The sequence below is a fragment of the Procambarus clarkii genome, chromosome 10 (genome assembly GCF_040958095.1).
Source record: "Procambarus clarkii isolate CNS0578487 chromosome 10, FALCON_Pclarkii_2.0, whole genome shotgun sequence".
Classification (NCBI taxonomy): domain Eukaryota; kingdom Metazoa; phylum Arthropoda; class Malacostraca; order Decapoda; family Cambaridae; genus Procambarus; species Procambarus clarkii.
This window is the reverse complement of record NC_091159.1, coordinates 36,465,530-36,483,714: the sequence shown is the minus strand read 5'-3', so window position 1 is coordinate 36,483,714 and position 18,185 is coordinate 36,465,530. Positions and strand designations below refer to the sequence as shown.

The window sequence follows — 18,185 nt, the reverse complement described above, 5'->3', positions numbered from 1 at the left end:
AATTTGCAGATAAGTTTTTTATGTATGGTACAATACTAATCATAATTTTTATAAAACTAAAAATTCATCAGTAAAGGTGGCTGCCATTTATTTCTGACTCTAAATCCATATGTCAGGAATTAACAAAATAAAATACAATACATTATATATGTTCAAGTATATTTTTTTACTGAAGAATATACTGTATTACTATTATTACTGCATTAAATAGAGTAGAATGACATATCATACTTACGCTGGTTGCAGAATTTGCCACTCCAGCCCCTTTTACACCGACATCGGTAACCACTACTTCGCCGGCGTGGCCGACATCTGCCATTTTCACATTGATTGGCTATACAAGCATTATTGTCTGCAAATACAGGAATTTAATTTTAACATGGTTACTAAAACATACCAATATTTAATGAATTAGTGTAAAATGGAAGAAAATAAGGTTATAATAATTAATAATAATAATAATGATAATAATAATACCAGTGCTCATAATAATTACCAGTGTCAATAACAGGAACCTTGTACTCAAACTTGTATCAAGATTCCTCCTAGGTCAAATTATTGACCTTTCCCAAGATGAACCTCATAATCAGCTGCCTAGCTCCTGGGAACCTATTTACTACTAGTTGAACAGAGGCATCAGGTGAAAACAATGTCCAACCATTTCTGTCCTGCCTGGGGATCACACCTGGGATTCTTAATTGAATTGTGAGTTGAGAATGTAGACCACTATACTACAGAATAGGCCAACAAAATTTCTCCTTTTAACCACCATGCTGCGCGGCCTGAAAATATTACATTCCCGCTGAGCGACAAAAATAGATTCTTTAAAAAAAAAAATTTCTCTTCTAATATTGTTAAAATGCAGTCTCTGATCACAGGAAACTATAATAAAATATTGTATGTGACATACTGTAGCCATGATGGAGCTGAGAAGTTGAGCAAATTATGGGCGCTGAGCGATGGAGTGCTTGGAGTCATTCAAGCCCGCCACCCTGTGGGGCGGCAGTTGCCGCAAACATAATTTTTCACAATTATTTTTAAGTTTCTCATTCGTTTCTTCTCTGAATTTTTGCTGTAATATTATTCAAAAGTGTGTAAATTGTGATATTTATGAAATTCAATGTGTGAAACATCGCTATGCTCAAAATTATGGGGCTCATATGTGACATGTATACATTATATTCTATGATCAATCAAACAGTGTTTTTGCTGTTATACTATATACACACACATTGTATATACCTATCTACATAAATGTTCACCATAACGAACTATTAAGTTGGTATGGTGAGTTAAAAAACAAGAGTCGCTGCGACACAGCAGCTAGCAGATGCCACCTCCCTCCCTCCAACACCTCACTCACCAACATTCCTCCTTCCACCATACTGTTATTGATTTTATTACTTACATACAACGTGTATGTAAACAGTGTACCTATATGTTTTGTTCACCATAACTGTACAACTAGGCTGGTATGGCATCCAAACAGCATAGTGGCCACAAAAAACTGCATGACAAGTGACACAGCAGCTAGCAGATGACAGCCTCATTCACTTCCTCACCAACACCTCCCTCACAAAATGGCTCCTACCAACATACTCTTTTTGCTGTTTTTACACTATATACACACACACGTTATTCATAAGTACTGTAACGGCAAAGAGTCGCAACCAGACACAAAACGTGATGCACCCCTGGCCGAAACAACCAAGCGTCAACAACCTAAGGACCCTTTCAGAAACCAGCAGTCTCATTCTTCGTGGCTGCAAACCACCAGCCAGCTAATGCTACCTCTCTCCCTCAGCAAGATTCCTTCTCCCACCATACTACGCACATCGCTAATTATCACCACAATCCTGCTATTATCAGAATCCTGGTTACTAAATCCTGTAAATGAATAATTTTCCACAAGTTCATTTTGTAAAGGAACATGAGAAATCGTTTCAAGATTCTTAGATGGACCAAACAATGTAAGTGTGCTGTGGCTAGTGCTGTGAACATCTTGAGCAGCATTGTGTTCACTGATATCTGAACATTGTACACAGCCTTTATCACAGTCAGGCTCTTCTATCATACTATCATGGCTAAATAATACCAGATACATGCATATTTTGACATTTTTAGGCGATGCTGTGGTCACAAACTGAATAGCAGTGCTGTTAGCTCATGCTGCCATGCCAGCCTTGGTTGCTCACTCAGTACTGAGGCTCTCACACCTGGTAATGTTGCCCACGATTTTTTTTTAAATGACGTCCGTTTACTAGTCCTGAGGAAGCTGATGAAGCTGCAGGAGTTTTGAATCTTACGCTATACCTATGAGCACCCTGAGGCGCTCTGTGCACCCCCGATCTAGCACCTCCAGGCGCTCTGCACAGTGTAGTGGTTAAGTAGAAGAATTTTTCTGGGGGGAGTCCCTACGGCTCCCCAGAGCTTACCCGGCTGATGTGCTAATGTCAGACTTTTGCATCAGTCATGTGTACAGAGTTCTTATGGGCCTACCGGGGACCACGAGCCAGAACCTGGCCCCCTCAGAGAGGCAAGGGGAGCAATGGCCTATAGAAACCCCCGTGTGGTTGGAAGCATTCTATGTCTGCCATCGACCAGGTTAGGCACCCAGAAAGGTAGGTGTCCCAAAACAAACCCCTATTCTGGTGAAAATTGCAACCAAACGCTGAACTAGTGGATAGAACTCCCCAAACAAAAACGAGCAAACTAGTATGACGTCATTCGTCGTCGCGCCGCTGTCTGTGCAGCCCCCCCCCCCTCCACGGGAGGGGGAAGGGGGAGCCCCAGACCAACCGCGCCGGCGATCCACACTTCAGTTCTTCAGCTGATGCTAAGGACATCAGAAGAGTACTGAAGAACAAGCAGAGAACACCTCTCGCAAGACTCCGGGACAAGGTGCCAATGGCCCAACAGGCAGCATGACGGAGGTAAAAGTGGCAACTGTCACCCTGAGACAAGGGCACAGCAACCAACAAGCCCGCACAAGATGGGATGGAACCCGGAAGACGCAACCAATGGTCCACCGAGCCCCGACAGGGTTTTCCAGGGCCCGTAGACTGACTGCTATGGGAAGCCTGGGCAAGATTTTGCTAACCGGTTAACACCCAAGCTAACAAGGGGGGATGCAACACTGAAACCCCCTGCGATGTGTACAATCACGGGAGCCTAGCAGAGGGCCACCAAACACTACCAGTGGAACTATAGCCACACTAGGCAGACCCCACCAGGCAAAGAAAATAAAAACAAAAGAAAAACCCCGCAAAAGTACACCATCCCCAGAGGCAACAGGAACCGGTCGCCGCTTAGGTGGCAGGTCGCGCAACACTTTGACGCCCTAACCAGCACAATACCAGTCCCTACCCAAGGCTAAACAAGGGCCCCAAGCCCCAGCTGGCCCCAAGGATGAGGCAAATGCCAAGCAGCAAGAACCTCTATGGGAATGGTTCCCAAACGCCCCAGGGAAGATAACTCTGTCACGCAGGGGCAATACTCACAGGGCGCTTAAGGAAGGACACCCCTAAGCGCATGCAGCCCTGATACTGATGAGGAACACCTAGCCACCGCACAACACAACACACGGCAGTGAACGCCACGAAGGCAAACACCGTCTAGGAAACTGAGGCCAGAGAAGCGTCTGTCCCGATTGACATTAGCTTTTGAACTGATGTATTAGGCAGCCGGCACGGTGAGGTCCGGGCCCCCCCACTCCCCCTCTCAGGGAGGGGAGGGCTGTGTGGATGAGTGGTGCAGCAGTAAAGTGTGATGTTGGCTTGTTTGCTTGTTTCCTTTGGATTGTAGGGAGTTTCTACCTCTCTGTTTGTTTTTTTTTGTTTTAGTTTTTACCATGTAGGGTTTGTTTTGTTATGCCTACCTTTCTGGGTGCCTAACCCCAGTCGATGGCAGATAAGGAAAACCACCAACCACAATGGGGGTTTTCCAGGGGCCATTACTCCCCGAAACCTCTCTGAAGGGGCCGGGGTAAGTTCTGGCGCTGGTCCTTGGTAAGTCTGAACTCCATAGCTAATGAGTCTGAACTCCATAGCTAATGTCCTGGTATAATATAACATACATCAGCCCAATAAGCTCCAGGGAGCTGAAGGGGTTCCCCTCCGAGAAGCATTTTTTTTCCTTCACGGACGTGACATCTATATATTATGTATATAAAAACTTGCTCAGATGCGAATGGAACGTTGCGTGAAATTTTCAAAGCAATCGGTGAAGAACTTTTGGAGATTAGCAATTTTGAACAAACGAACATTTACATTTTTATTTATATAGATTTACAAGCATGAAAACTTTCCAATCAACTGTTGTTATTGTTATAATCAGCCTCCTGGTGCTTTGGAGCTCATTAACTGTTTAATAATTGTAAACAAAGCAGCCAAAGAATGACAAAAGATGTACAGGTACATAAGTGCTTGCATAACTGCTTCATGAATCTGGCTCCAGGGCTGCAATTGACTAGCATTAAGTTATTCTTTCTTGTCTATGGCATAAAACACCTTCTTTCATCACCTATTTGGTGGGTTTTGGTAGCCAACACTGCTGCTCTTACACCTGGCACATTCATTAGTTTATTAATGGCCTTAGTATCCAGTTCCCTTGCATTTGGAAGACTTGCCTCATTTCTCTATTGGTTGGGTTGTGATGGATTCCTTACTTAATTTAGAGTCAGATTTTGCCGCTTGCCACTTTCTAAGATGTATTTTGGTGTTTTTGGACACTGGGTCTTTCTGTACCCCTAACCTTTCCACTTTGGATTCAGAGGTTCTTCATCCTTGGGTGTGCAATGTGATTCATTGCTGACTTGCACTTTTAGCCTCCTGAATGTTATATTTATGGCAAGTATCCCAGGTAGCTGTCAGCGTCTTCCCTTATGGCAGCAGTTGTACCTCTGTCTTAGTGACGTCAGCTGTAGGCCTACACCCTTGTAGTATCAGTTGTACGTCATTGCCCCATGTGTTATAGGTAGTTTTGCACTTTGTTTACATTGTTCCTATGGTCCAGGGTATGTCATTTACTGGCTTTGGCCTGGTTGCCTGTCCAGCAACTCTTGCTGCATCAAAAAGTGCAAAAATTAAGAAATCTAAGATAATTTTGATGTTGCAAACAAAATCAAATAGCAAGCTGAAGAATGGTGAATACACTGCATCTCTCTGCTGCAATTGCAAGATTACCAGGTCTAGTATTTGTACCATTAACAAGAATGCAAATTGGAAATGTGGGCTGATGTGCAGAATCAGCTGATTATACTGAATTTTAATGTGATCTCTGCTAAGGCCTTCAAGATATGTGAAGCCCTAGTCCAAGGTGATTTTACATCAACAAAAGAAACTTTCAAGGCAAGTAAGGGCTGATTCTACAATTTTGTTAAATGCCAAGAGCTTTGTAATGTTAAGATTGCTGGTGAGGCTGCAAAAGCCAACAGCAGCAGCCAGTCAGGTACACTGATGAGCTTAAGACTGGTATTGAAGTTAGTGGTTAGATGCCACAGCAAGTGTTTAATGCTTAACAAAATCGGCTGAGAAAGAAAGTGCATTGCCAAGAACAACAAATACTTCCAAGCAGTAGAAACATACACCAGGATACAGTGCAGCAAAAGATTAGAGTAACTATTATAGGAGTGCTGGGATGAATTCTAGTTGTATGCATTTATTGATATATTATTAATCCAAGCATTTTTAAAAGGTCTTAGTCATGGTTTTTTCTCATTACCTGTGGTTGTATCTCAAGTCACCATGTTTTGTCTGGCATTCATGGAACATTTTATTCTTCCTCTGGCTGTACAGCTAATGTGTACTTTTGCCCCCTGTGGGGCTGTAAACAGGGTAGACCAGGCGTCACTTCCTATTACGGTGAGTTCCCACTCTGGGGTTACCCATGGACACCCCAGGAGGGGTTCATCTTTCTGCCTTCACCCAGGTGGGGGCTAACTTATTTCTGACCTTTGCCCTGTCCATTCTTTTCAATTTTGTTGGCAATTTTCCCCCTTGCCCTTTTGGTTGGGGCTCTGTCTTTGCAGTTGGGCTCTGTCTAACTTTTTGAGCTTGTGGTGCACTTTGTCCCTTGCCCTTTTTGTCCAAACATGCCTATAACTTCCTGGAAGCATGCAGGCTTTTTCTTATTCTGCTGTAATGCTGCTGGGGTCCGTCTGGTAGGGGATTTTGGCCTTATGTTTGCCACTGTCTCGTGTGATGTTTCTGGGCGTTAAATCTCATTTTTGTGTGTTGCTGTCTTGTTTTGCTTGTTGGGGTCTGTTTTTTCTGTTGGGTCTGCAGTCAAAGCCCTCCATGGGGGTTCTGTACCTTTTAATTTCATGTATTAATACTTTTTCTTTCAAATCCATTCTGTCTCCCCTTCAGTGTTTTACACCTCAAGTAAGTTGTCTTTAATTTGGTTCTTTTTTGTCTCTGTGAGGTAGTTGGGTTGGAGAGCAACTAAGGAGACCTTTACCAGAATAAGGATATTAAGAAAACTGAAATGTTCCTTTCTGGGCAGCCAGTTGGTTGCCCCTATTCCTGCCCTTTTCCTCCTGGCTTTCCCATGAATGCTTGGGTGTTCTTAAAATTCAAGTGAGGGCTGCTGTTTTCCTCGACACTGTATTATTATTTTCACTATTTTCCTCGACTACCTTGTTTCCTCGGTAGTAATTCAGAATAAAACTTGATACTCTAATTCTTTGTTTTATTGATATCCAAATGATCTGCCCTTATGTTCAAGCTATCCCTCCTTATAGGTTACATTGGATAGTTACACAAAGTCATTTAAAAATATCTATCTCCAATGCTTTAATAGTCACAAACAAAGCAGCCAAGTAGGTATTGTATGGTACAGTTAATATATATACAAGAGTTCTTACATTCTTATAAAGCCACTAGCACGCATAGCATATCAGGCAAAGCCTTAATCCTAATTTTTCCCAAGAATACGACCCACCAAATCATTTAACAACCAGGTACCCATTCGATGCTGGGTGAGAACAGTGAATGTCGGGGAATCTACCAAAAATACCTGATTTACACACATTTCCCCACTAACAAAATATGGTATTGCAAGGGAAAACAAGAGGTGAAAGAGGCAAAAAGCATTAAATAATCAGAAACTTCAATTAAGTTTGAGACTGTAATGGAGACAAGAATTATCAGAAAAAAGGTCTCATACTCCGAGGAAGGTCATTTAACCAAGTGTAATCAAAAGCAAAAACTTTACTTCATAAAATTAATATAAGTTTTGATTCAAGGTGGCATCTGAAGAAGTAACCCTGACATTAACATACAGTATGTCTGTGATGATGTAAATGTGATTTCTTCTCATTTATAATTTCTTTGATTTCTGGGCATTACAAATACTGTACTATGGCACTGTGTTACCTTTGTTACAGAACTTGCCACTCCATCCTTTCTTGCACCTACACCGATAACCATCACTATGTTGACGAGGACGGCACTGACCATTTTCACACTGGTGTTCAGCACAAGCATCATTTTCTCCTAAGCAAAAAAAAAACTCAGTTATTAAAAAACTGCAAATAGTGCTCTGCTTTATTCTGGAATATCACCGACTTCTTTCTGGTCATCATTAATTAAAACACCAATACTGATAGCTTTAACCTGCAGTAGTCTTGTATTACCCCAAACGTTTTTGCACATATTATCTATGTTAATGATATAACAATAAAATCCTTATTGTAATTAAATGAACATATTTATTATTTTTAAGATTATTGCAAGTTTTTCCAAATTTATATGCATAGCTCATATTTAATTATGAACTACATATAGAACTTAGCCACTATATTTTTTAACATTATTATTATTAATTACAGTATTATTATTATTATTATTATTATTATTGTTATTATTATTATTATTATTATTTTTGCTTCCAATAAATGCAGAGAATATGCATGCACTGTACAGAACTTATTATCTAATAACTAAAGAAAATATTACAAGGTCATGTTATAACCTTAGGAAATTATTTGTTGATTAAGTATATGATTTGAAAATACTGAATGCAGCATAAAAGTTCCATAAATATATGTATATAAAAAAAGTCAAAATGGTCTTATTACCATCATAAGTAATTAGGTGGACTGTTTTTCCCATACACATTTAAATATATTCTGGATAATGAAATAATATTTACAACGTGAATGACTTAAGTTGGTTAAAATCAGCTTAACTGATGACACACACTGATCTTACTACTGTATTTCTTTATCTAAAGAATATAGCTTTAGAATATATGTTTCACTGTAATCATTTTTTTTTATTTATATATATACAGGAGTTCTTGCATTCTTGTACAGCCACTAGTACGCATAGCATTTCAGGCAGGTCCTTAATCTTATATTCCCTGGAATACGACCCCGCGAAAAATCGTTTAACAACCAAGTATCCATTTTACTGTTGAGTTAAACAGGCTACAGTTAAGGATTTGCGCCCAGTAAATCCTCCCCGGCCAGGATACGAACCCAGGACAAAGTGCTCCTGAAAAGCCAGGTGATCGTCTTAACCACTACACCACAGGGACTGTACTGGTTAATGGGAGTGAATTAATGTAGTGGGACTCAATCTCCAATGAAGGCTTGCTTTAAAAGTTATATTTGTTAATTTCAAGTTTTATAGTAGGCTGAAATGTTATCTTTCAATACATTTTAATGTATTAACAATACTGAGTTATACTTTTAGGCTCTCCATTAGGTTGCTTACCATTTAACTACAGTATAAAGTTTCCATAAATATTGTTTTAAACCCAGTTCTGCATCATTTCACTAATGGTACTAATCTGTTAAATCTCTTTCTCAAACATTACTTTGATTATTATATAAACTTTTAAAAGGGTAATAAGCAAAGCTAAAACTGTTTTCAACTATTATAGTTCTGCTGTCATGGGTTTTAACAATCTTACAAACTCATAATTATGCTACCATGGATATTTATACAAGGCTTGACACTTCCTTTGCAACAAACCACTGGAGCTTCTGACTCTAAACTCTTGTTTTCACTTCCCTCTGGGACACCATTATAGGATGTGTAAACTTTTATTTATCAGGACTCTCTTTGCTATTCCCAAAATTGGGCATAAGTCTCCCAGGTGACTACAGTCTCTCTATGTGCCAATGAGGTTAAGTGTAAGCAAGATCAGATCAAAAGGCCAAGATTTAAGACCACCCAAGCAAGCTCAGGTAAAAGGGAACAAAAAACCAGCGTTGAATGTAATGAAATGCCACTTTCTGGGCGAGTCCCAGAGGCTTTCCAGAGTTATCCAGGCTGATATGATTAACCCTAACTTTGGCATCAGTCAATGTGGGTGAAGTTCTAGGTTTACCAGGGACCAGGAACCAGAACCTGGCCACCCACAGAGAGGCATGAGGAGCAATGGCCTATAGAAATGCACATATGATTTGGAGCATTCTATATCTGCCATCAACCGCGACAGGCACCCAGAAAGGAAGCGCCTCAAAACAAACCCCTATTCTGGTTAAAAACAACGAAAATAGACAAACGAGTGGACAGAACTCCCCAAATGAAAACGAGCAAACAAGCATGACATCACACGAGCCGCGCCACATGTTCTATGCAGCTCCCCCCTCCCCAGGAGGGGGAAGGGGGAGCCCCAGACCCCCACACCGGCAATCCACACCCCAGATCTGCGGCTGGATGTCAAAATTCGCGAAAACTGCCAACCGGAGGGAGGGAGGGAGGGTTGAAAGGGAGCCTCCAGGACTCACCCAGAAAACGGCGTTTCATTACATTCAACGCTGGTTTTCTGGGGGAAGCCCTTCGGCTCCCCGGAGCTACTTCACCAAAGACAAAAATGAAAGGGGGACTTACCCGGGAGACAGTCGGTGCTCACATCTCAACTCGAACCCAAGACAACAGGCCGCAACAGCCAACCCAAAGCGACACAGGCCTGACTAGGCCCAGGAACATTAACAAGGTAGCGTGCAGCCAGAACCCTGTTCAACCGCCAAAAACCTTGTGCCCGAATGTCAGCCCAGGACATACTGTATTACCAAAGACGGCAGCAAGCGCAGCAAACTTATGAACGTCATGCCACGGGTAGAGACCGTAGGCTGGCCAGATTTAATAACCCTGCGGTCGTATGACCTGAGAGACCTGCACCCGAGAACAGGGAAGAAGGGAAACTGGATCAACCCAAAGCGCCTCCCCGAATACAGAAGTCGTGACGCACAAATAATGGCGGAGGGCCGCAACCGGACACACCAACACACGATGCACCCCTGGCCGGACCAATCTTGAGGTTATCTTGAGTTGATTTCGTTTTTTTTTAGTGTCCCCGTAGCCCGGTCCTAGACCAGGCCTCCACCCTCAGGAAGCAGCCCGTGACAGCTGACTAACTCCCAGGTACCTATTTACTGCTAGGTAACAGGGTTATAGGGTGAAAGAAACTCTACCAATTGTTTCTCACTGGCGCCCGGGATCGAACCCAGGACCACAGGATCCTGCAAGCCGAATTTCCAGGGACACATTCTAAATATATAAAAAAAAACAGCGTTGAATGTAATGAAACGCCATTTTCTGGGTGAGCCCCGGAGGCTCCCTGGAAACCCTCCCTCCCACCGGTCGGCGGTTTTTTCGCGTTGGTTGAAGCTTAGCTTCCGAACTGGAGCTTGGCAGCCGGCGCGGTAGGTCCGGGGCTCCCCCCTCCCCCTCCCGGGGTGGGGAGGGCTGCGCGGACGATCGGCGCGGCAGTAAAGTGTGATGTTTGCTTGTTTGCTTGTTTCCTTGGGATTGTAGGGAGTTTTCTACCTCTCTGTTCGGTTTTTGTTGTAGTTTCTTACCATGTGGGGTTTATTTTGTTACGCCTACCTTTCTGGGTGCCTAACCCCGGTCGATGGCAGATAAGGAAAACCCCCAACCATATGGGGTTTTCCAGGGCCATTGCTCCCTGAAACCTCTCTGAAGGGGCCAGGTTCTGGCGCTGGTCCCTGGTAGGTCTGAACTCCTTAGCTAATGTCCCGGTCTAACATAACATACATTAGCCCGATAAGCTCCAGGGAGCCGTAGGGGCTCCCCACAGAAAAGTTTAAAAAACTGTTGGCATTCTTTCTAAGATCAGATATTATGTACCTCGCCCTGCCCTGGTGACACTATTATTCTCTCATCTATCCGTATCTCAACTATGGTATTTGTGCTTGGGGTTCTACTACCCAAAATCATTTACGTCCTCTAATTACTCAACACAAAGCTGCTATTAGGACAATATCTAACTCTGGCCCCAGACATCACTCGGTATCCTTACTCAAATCTCTGAATATGTTAGATATTAAGTCCCTGCACATCCTCTCATGTGTATTTTATATATATAAAACGCTGAACTGTAATGTCAATCCTGACCTTAAAAGCTTCCTAGAAGGTTGTAACAGATCCCATGAGCACCACACCAGAAACAAATACCTATTTGATATTCCAAGAGTACGACTTAGTCAAACTAGAAATGCATTACAAATCAAGGGACCTCGAAAGTGGAATGACCTTCCTAATTATATTAAAGACTATACCTCTCCCAACCAGTTTAAGATAAAAACTAAGTACTAGAAGCCGGACCTGGGACAGAGTGGTCATCCAAAAGGAGGGGCAAGAAATCCAGGGGTTCAGACGGGACAAGTCCAGAATGAACCGCAGATCCGCACAGTCCTGTTTCTGAACTGGAAACAGGTGGGAAAACCCCCTAAGAGACGACGTCGTTTAGACCACACCCAAGCACACCCACTCTGAGATGACCTGACAAAGCGCAGGAGAAGTGGCCTGCCCTGCCAGCCCCAAACCCCCCAAAGGAAGAGAAGCCACCCAACGCCACTGCAGGCTGCAAAAAATGACCCGTAACGCCCACGAAACGTGAGACCAGGTATGAGCAAACAGAGCAAGCCTCTGCCCCATTGCCCCATCAATGGGGTGAACCACGAAAGGGCCGATGCCCCTTATGAGAACCCGACCTGCGCACAGAGCAAGTACGGTGCCGACCAGATACAGATGGTTCCGAAGGCGGCACCTGCTCCGAAACTGACATCTGTGGCCTACCTTGACGAGCGGAACCCTGAGCCCTGGCACGACCCTTCTGGGAAGAACCCACCCAGGACTCCCGGAGAACCAACAAGTCGGACATCGGATGGCAGCTGGTTGAAGCCGTCTGCATATACTGCTCGACTGCAGAGTCCGTAAACAGTAAAAGACAAAAGGGCGAAGATAAACTAAGAGCCAGGGCCCGCCCAAGCAGATTCCAAGGAAGAAGCAAGCACAACCTGTTGACACGCGAGATGCGCAGCGAAAAACTGTGACAGCGCATCCCGCAAGATCGGCACAAACGGCTTCAAAAGCGCAGATGACACACGAGCAGCTGAGACCAAGGCACCAGACCCAGGAATGGCCTCAAGTGCCTCAACATCTTCCACAAGCCAATCCAAAGACAGCTCCAGGGGGGAAAGGGGAAGGAAATGCAGGATCGAAGCCAGCAAGTCACGAGCGTGAGTCCTCAGCCACAAGCGCAGCTGACAAGGAAGGAACCTGCACATGAAGCTGAAGCGCGCCAACATCCTGCAGAAGGGCCGGAGCGAAAATACACTCATTAAGGTGCTCCAAGTCAACCCTCCCCAGGTAAACCTGGGGCCAGATTCACGAAAGCACTTAGGCAAGCACTTACGAAGGTGTACACCTTTCCTCAATCTTTGACGGCTTTGGTTACATTTATTAAACAGTTTACAAGCATGAAAACTTGCCAAATCAACTGTTGTTATTGTTATAAACAGCCTCCTGGTGCTTCGGAGCTCATTAACTGTTTAATAATTGTAAACAAAGCCGCCAAAGATTGAGAAAAGATGTACAGGTTCGTAAGTGCTTGCGTAAGTGCTTTCGTGAATCTGGCCCCAGGACCACAGTCAATGCCTCGTGACACTCAAGCATGCGGGTACGACAGAAAGTGCCCCAAGCATTCAATGACAACAACGGGCAGTCTGCCAGCCAGGACAAATCCGGAACCTCATAACGAACCCAGTATGGAGACGAAGATCCAAACCTGAAAGAAAACGAATCCAATATAAAGGCATACTCCGGGTCGCGCAGAAGATAAGCTGCAAGGGCCGCCCGCACCTAGGTAGGAGAGATGAAGGAGGCCAAAACCTCTGGAAGGACGGAACCGAAGGATCCACAGGGACATGGAACCGAACTAGGGGAGAAGCCAAACCCAAATCCAACTCGTATGCAGAAGGGGGAAAGGAAAACCCCAATCTATGTAACAGTAAGCCCCGCTCTGAAGGTCGGAAAGCCCAGGCAGGGTCCAATGAGGCCCAAGGCAGCTCCTCCCCAATCCCGGGAGTTGGCAAAAAACAATGAGCATCGTCCTGAGACAAGGGGCAGAGCAACCCTCAAACTCGCACAAAGCAAGAGGGGACCCAGGGGTCGCATCCATCAGACCCGAGTGCCCCGGTGGGGTTTCCCAGGGCCCCTAGACTGCCTCTATTAAGGGTAACCCCAGGCAGGGTACTGCTAACCGGCGCCCAATGCTACCAAACAAACCGCTAATGCTGAACCCCTGGGACGTGTCCACTCATGAGGGCAAAGCAGGGGATGGGGTACCACCAAACCGAAAGTCAAACCCTAATATAACAGGGGAAGGGACACCAAGGCAGACCCCACCCACCCCCCACCCCCACCAGGCAAAAAGAAAAAGTAAAAGTAAAACCTCGGAAGAGGACAGCGAACCCAGAAGGAACAGAGCCGGCCACTATTATAGGTAAAAACTAGCTGTGCAGTACCCCACACCCTTACTAGTTCAAAACTACCACTTACCCCAACATAGACAAGGGTGGAAACCCCCCAAAACCCTCAGGGCGGTCAATCGCCGAGCAGCAAAAGACCAACAGAGGTAGACCTAAGGTGACTTGTGGAAAAGAACCCTAAGCCCCAAGGGCAGTCCTTACAGGGCACTCAGGGAAGGTGACCCTAAGTACATGCAGCCTGAGTACTTGTGAATATTACTCCCAGCTTGCACGCCACCGTAAGAGCAGTATTGAACCAAAGGACAGCACAACACAAGAGTCTGGAGCTGGAGCCATACGACCATGTCGTTCTCATCAGCTGAAGAACTGGGGTGTGGATTGCCGGCGCGGGGGTCTGGGGCTTCCCCCTTCTTCCTCCTCCCGGGGAGGGGGAAGCTGTGCAGAACATGCAGCGTGGCTCGTGTGACTTCATGCTTGCTTGTTTGTTTTCATTTGGGAAGTTCTGTCCACTCGTTTGTTTATTTCCGTTGTTTTTAACCTGAATAGGGGTTTGTTTTGGGGCGCTTACCTTTCTGGGTGCCTGACCTGGTCGATGGCAGATATAAAATGTTCCAAATCACATGTGCATTTCTGTAGGCCATTGCTCCTCGTGCCTCTCTGAGGGGGCCAGGTTCTGGCTCGTTGGTACCCGGTAGGACTAGAACTCCACCCACATCGACTGATGCCAAATTCTAAAGAGATACATATCAGCCTGGATAACTCTGGTGAGCCAAAGGGGCTCCCCCCAGAAAACAGATGCATGTAGTACAGTCCAGGAAAAATAAGACAAAACATGGCCTGAGGACATAGGGGAAAGATGGACAGAGTGTATGAACTAAGATACAAGGACAAGATGACCATGACAAAAATCGGGCATCAAACACCAGGTTAAGAATGATGGAAAAGGATGCAGATGCACAATTTACAGTAACCAAGTAACACTCCATTCCCTTTTTCCTCAGCCTGGTCACCAAAGAAATGTAGAAGCTCATCAGAGTTACAACGAATAAAGATTTTGAAATAAAAACCTTCCAATGTCAATATCTGAAATAGCCAGAAAGCTAGAATACCCAGACCATTCAAAGAAATACTGTACTAAGTTTCAAAAGAGCATACAACAGATTGAGCTCTCAATTGAACGTCAACACTCCTAAGGTAAGAGTAACAGACACCAGGATGAGAAAGCAAAGCTACAGAGATACAACCCATAATGAAGCATTTCAATACTCTCATTGATTTATTTTAGGTTTATAGCCTTCAGCTTACTCACCATGGCATCCCAATTAGGAACTAGCTATGTAAAGATAAAAGCATTAAACAAGGACTTAAAAGAAAAGAAAACCCAAGCTGGTGATCTTTTTGCAGCCTGTAAATAGCATTGAAATAAAATAACGGACCAGAAATAATAATGTCCTGGATTTCACCCTCAGTCAAAAAGTTGAAAGAGGGTGAAATAGACACCAGGCATTTCTCTGAGAGGAGCCCCTGACAAAAGGCAGAGAATTCATTATTGATATGAAATGACAAAGGCATTTGCTGTTTGACAAGATGATACTGTCTGCCAAAAACTAAGTATTCATGTATTTGACAAACAGCATGCTAGTCACTAATGTGATGACTTCCTGAAACATGGGGAGGATAAGATTTCTAACACCTTGTCCTACAATAATGGCTCCTGAAAATATGGTCAAAGATGAAACAGCTCAAGGAAAACAGGACATGTTAAATCCAGACAAAACTTAAAAGAAGAGGCTTTTCCTAAATTGAACTATACAAGACAAGTACATATTGTCTTGTATAGTTCAATATGAACTATACAAGTATTAAGTATGAGATGGCAATCCTGAAACAACTGAGAAATCAGCCTATCCTCTCGAGCATTGACATCACTAAACTGATGTACTAAATTGCCCTAACCTAACCTAGGACCCAGTAATAGAAAACAGGACATCATGTCAATTTTGCAACCCCGCTATGATTTTAGTACATCAATTTTTGGCATTCAGGGATTTAAATGTCAAAATGCAATGCAATGAACTATCACAGAAGACGGGTTGCAGAAACACTATCACTATGCAGATTGCTAGAAGAAAACTGATGCAGAGATAAACTGATGAAAATACAACAATGGTACTTCATACTGCACAGTATTTGTCCAGTCAGTAGAATGTGATAGTCAATGCAACAGGGAGGTTTTAGTTCATTGTTAACAGATTAAATCTATACAAATTACAGATAATAATTAGGTCCCTTAAATCCTGCTATGAGAGAGAGATTCTCAGTAGAGTTCAGAAAACCACTGATCTAAGACTTTACCCATTCAACAGGATTTATCACTAAAAAATTTATAACAATAGCAAAACTTACTGAATATTATAATTTTATACAAGTAATAACTTTCGATATTGGAGAAACAATATAATTGGTGATATTTATGTAATTTCAGAATATATTGGAATTAAAATAAATATATATTTATGGGAATATGAAATTAAATATTTATCAAGCTTTTCACAGTACCTCTTGTCTTCTTTGCTTTGGAAACCCTGACTGCTGGTGTAGTCCGTTCAATGAGTCTGATGGCACCTTGGTCTCTCTGCTCAGAGTCTCCACAGCCTGGTACCACTTTATTTTGCTTTTCACTCTCAGCCAAATCTTGCAATCGACCATTAATCTCCACACGACTCATACAGCCTGCACAGTGTATGCAAGTGTAAGTGTTTTGGTGTATGAAAATTATTTTAATAGTTTTAGATACATATAATGATAATTATTATTAAAAAGAATACAGAAGAACATGGTACATTGGTTACTCATTTGTTACATTAAGGTGCACTTTTAATAAAGCCACTAGTATTAAAGCTCTCAATTAGAATTAAGTTTTAATCCGAGTGTTTGTTTTTCTCCTACACCTTGCCCGAAATGCTGTGCATATTTGTGGATTTAGGCATTGTATGTACTAGCTCTATCTATAAATCCAACATTATGACCTGCCCGAAACACTGCGCATGCTAGTGGCTTTAAAAGAATGTAATTACTATGCTATGTATCCTCACAATCCCAATGTACCTTCTTGTATATATATAAATAAATAAATAAATAATGTTTGTAACTCACCTTGTATGCATATACTTTTACCTGAATAAACATTTGATTTGATTTGATTAGTATTCAAAGTATTTTGGGCATGTGTTTTAACCTCCAATGCATTTTATATATCTAGAGAGCTGATGTTTTTAAATGTAAAGTAAATTGGGGACACCTAAAGAAAGGTGACAAATATTAGTACTGTACAGTGGTACCTCGGAATACGAGTGTCTCAGAATACGAGTTTTTCGGAATACGAGAAAATGCGCCTCGGAAGGCGAGTTTGTTGATACGCGTACAGGCCGACCTAGCGCGTGGTGGTACGGCGATCGTCGCCCCTCACCCCTCAGTTTACCAGTGCCTCGCGCCCAGTGACTATCCCACGTCAATTCTTCACCCGGATTTTCAGTGTTTTGTTGGATTTTTGGTCATTTGACCATAAAAGTTGTTATTATATATCTCGCCATGGGTCCCAAGAAAGCCAGTGGTAAGGTTCAACCTAAGAAAATAGTGCGGTGTTTCGAGCGATCGAGTGGCAACACTGAAAAGTGTATACTCTTTTCACTGTCCTGACATTAATTTTCGATGTACGTATTTCATTTTTGTACCAATGTGTTCGCAATAGAATGTTCTAGAAGAACATAAGTATAAAATGTCACACAAGGATGCGTTAGACCGGCACCAAATAAAAAACTATGTCGATTACACTTGTCATGTCAAGAATACAATGGTCTTACCTCGATGGTGCAATGCTATGCCGTTCTCCCAAATAGGCTACGCGGCTATTAGAGAAAACGGAAATTTCATGGCGGACATTTTCAAACTATCCCAAAGTCTATCGCATAATAAATAGAGTTTATAGAAATATTTTTCTCGTGACTTGTGAGCGAGTCTGCTGTGCGACCTCAACACAAAAAGTGGTAACGCTCTCGAGCGCCGTGATAACGCTAAAATGTTAAGAAAATGTGCGAAGTATGGGAAGAATTGCAAAGTTTTGTTATTTATTTATTTATTTATTTATTTACAATGGAGCCTCGACTTACGATGCTAATCCGTTTCCAGAGATGGATCGTAAGACGAAGCGATTTTTCCCATAAGAAGGGAAGATTAATTCTCAATCGTATATCATTATCAATCACGATTATCATATCATTATATAATACGATTATCAATCGTATATCATTCTCAATCTCAATCAATCTCAATCGACTTGAGAATGGTCCAGGACGGACCGAAACGTCGTCGTCCCTTCAACTTCTAGTGTGTGGTCTGGTCAACTTCCCATAAGAAATAAAGGGATTTGAATTAA

At 42.9% G+C, this 18,185-nt stretch overlaps 1 protein-coding gene across 5 annotated transcripts in view; it reads right to left on the bottom strand.

The window, feature by feature from the left end:
* Window positions 1–18,185, bottom strand: part of LOC123745526 (slit guidance ligand) — a 918,311-nt gene that overhangs the window by 13,782 nt on the left and 886,344 nt on the right. For 4 of the 5 annotated variants that reach the window (XM_069321856.1, XM_045726133.2, XM_069321857.1 and 1 more), the window contains 3 exons: window positions 16,310–16,483; window positions 7,377–7,496; window positions 236–352 (listed from right to left, as the gene is read on the bottom strand). In XM_069321856.1, the coding sequence (XP_069177957.1) occupies window positions 236–352; window positions 7,377–7,496; window positions 16,310–16,483 (411 nt within the window). The remainder of the gene's footprint in view (window positions 1–235; window positions 353–7,376; window positions 7,497–16,309; window positions 16,484–18,185) is intronic. The other variant, XM_069321858.1, reaches the window with a different exon arrangement.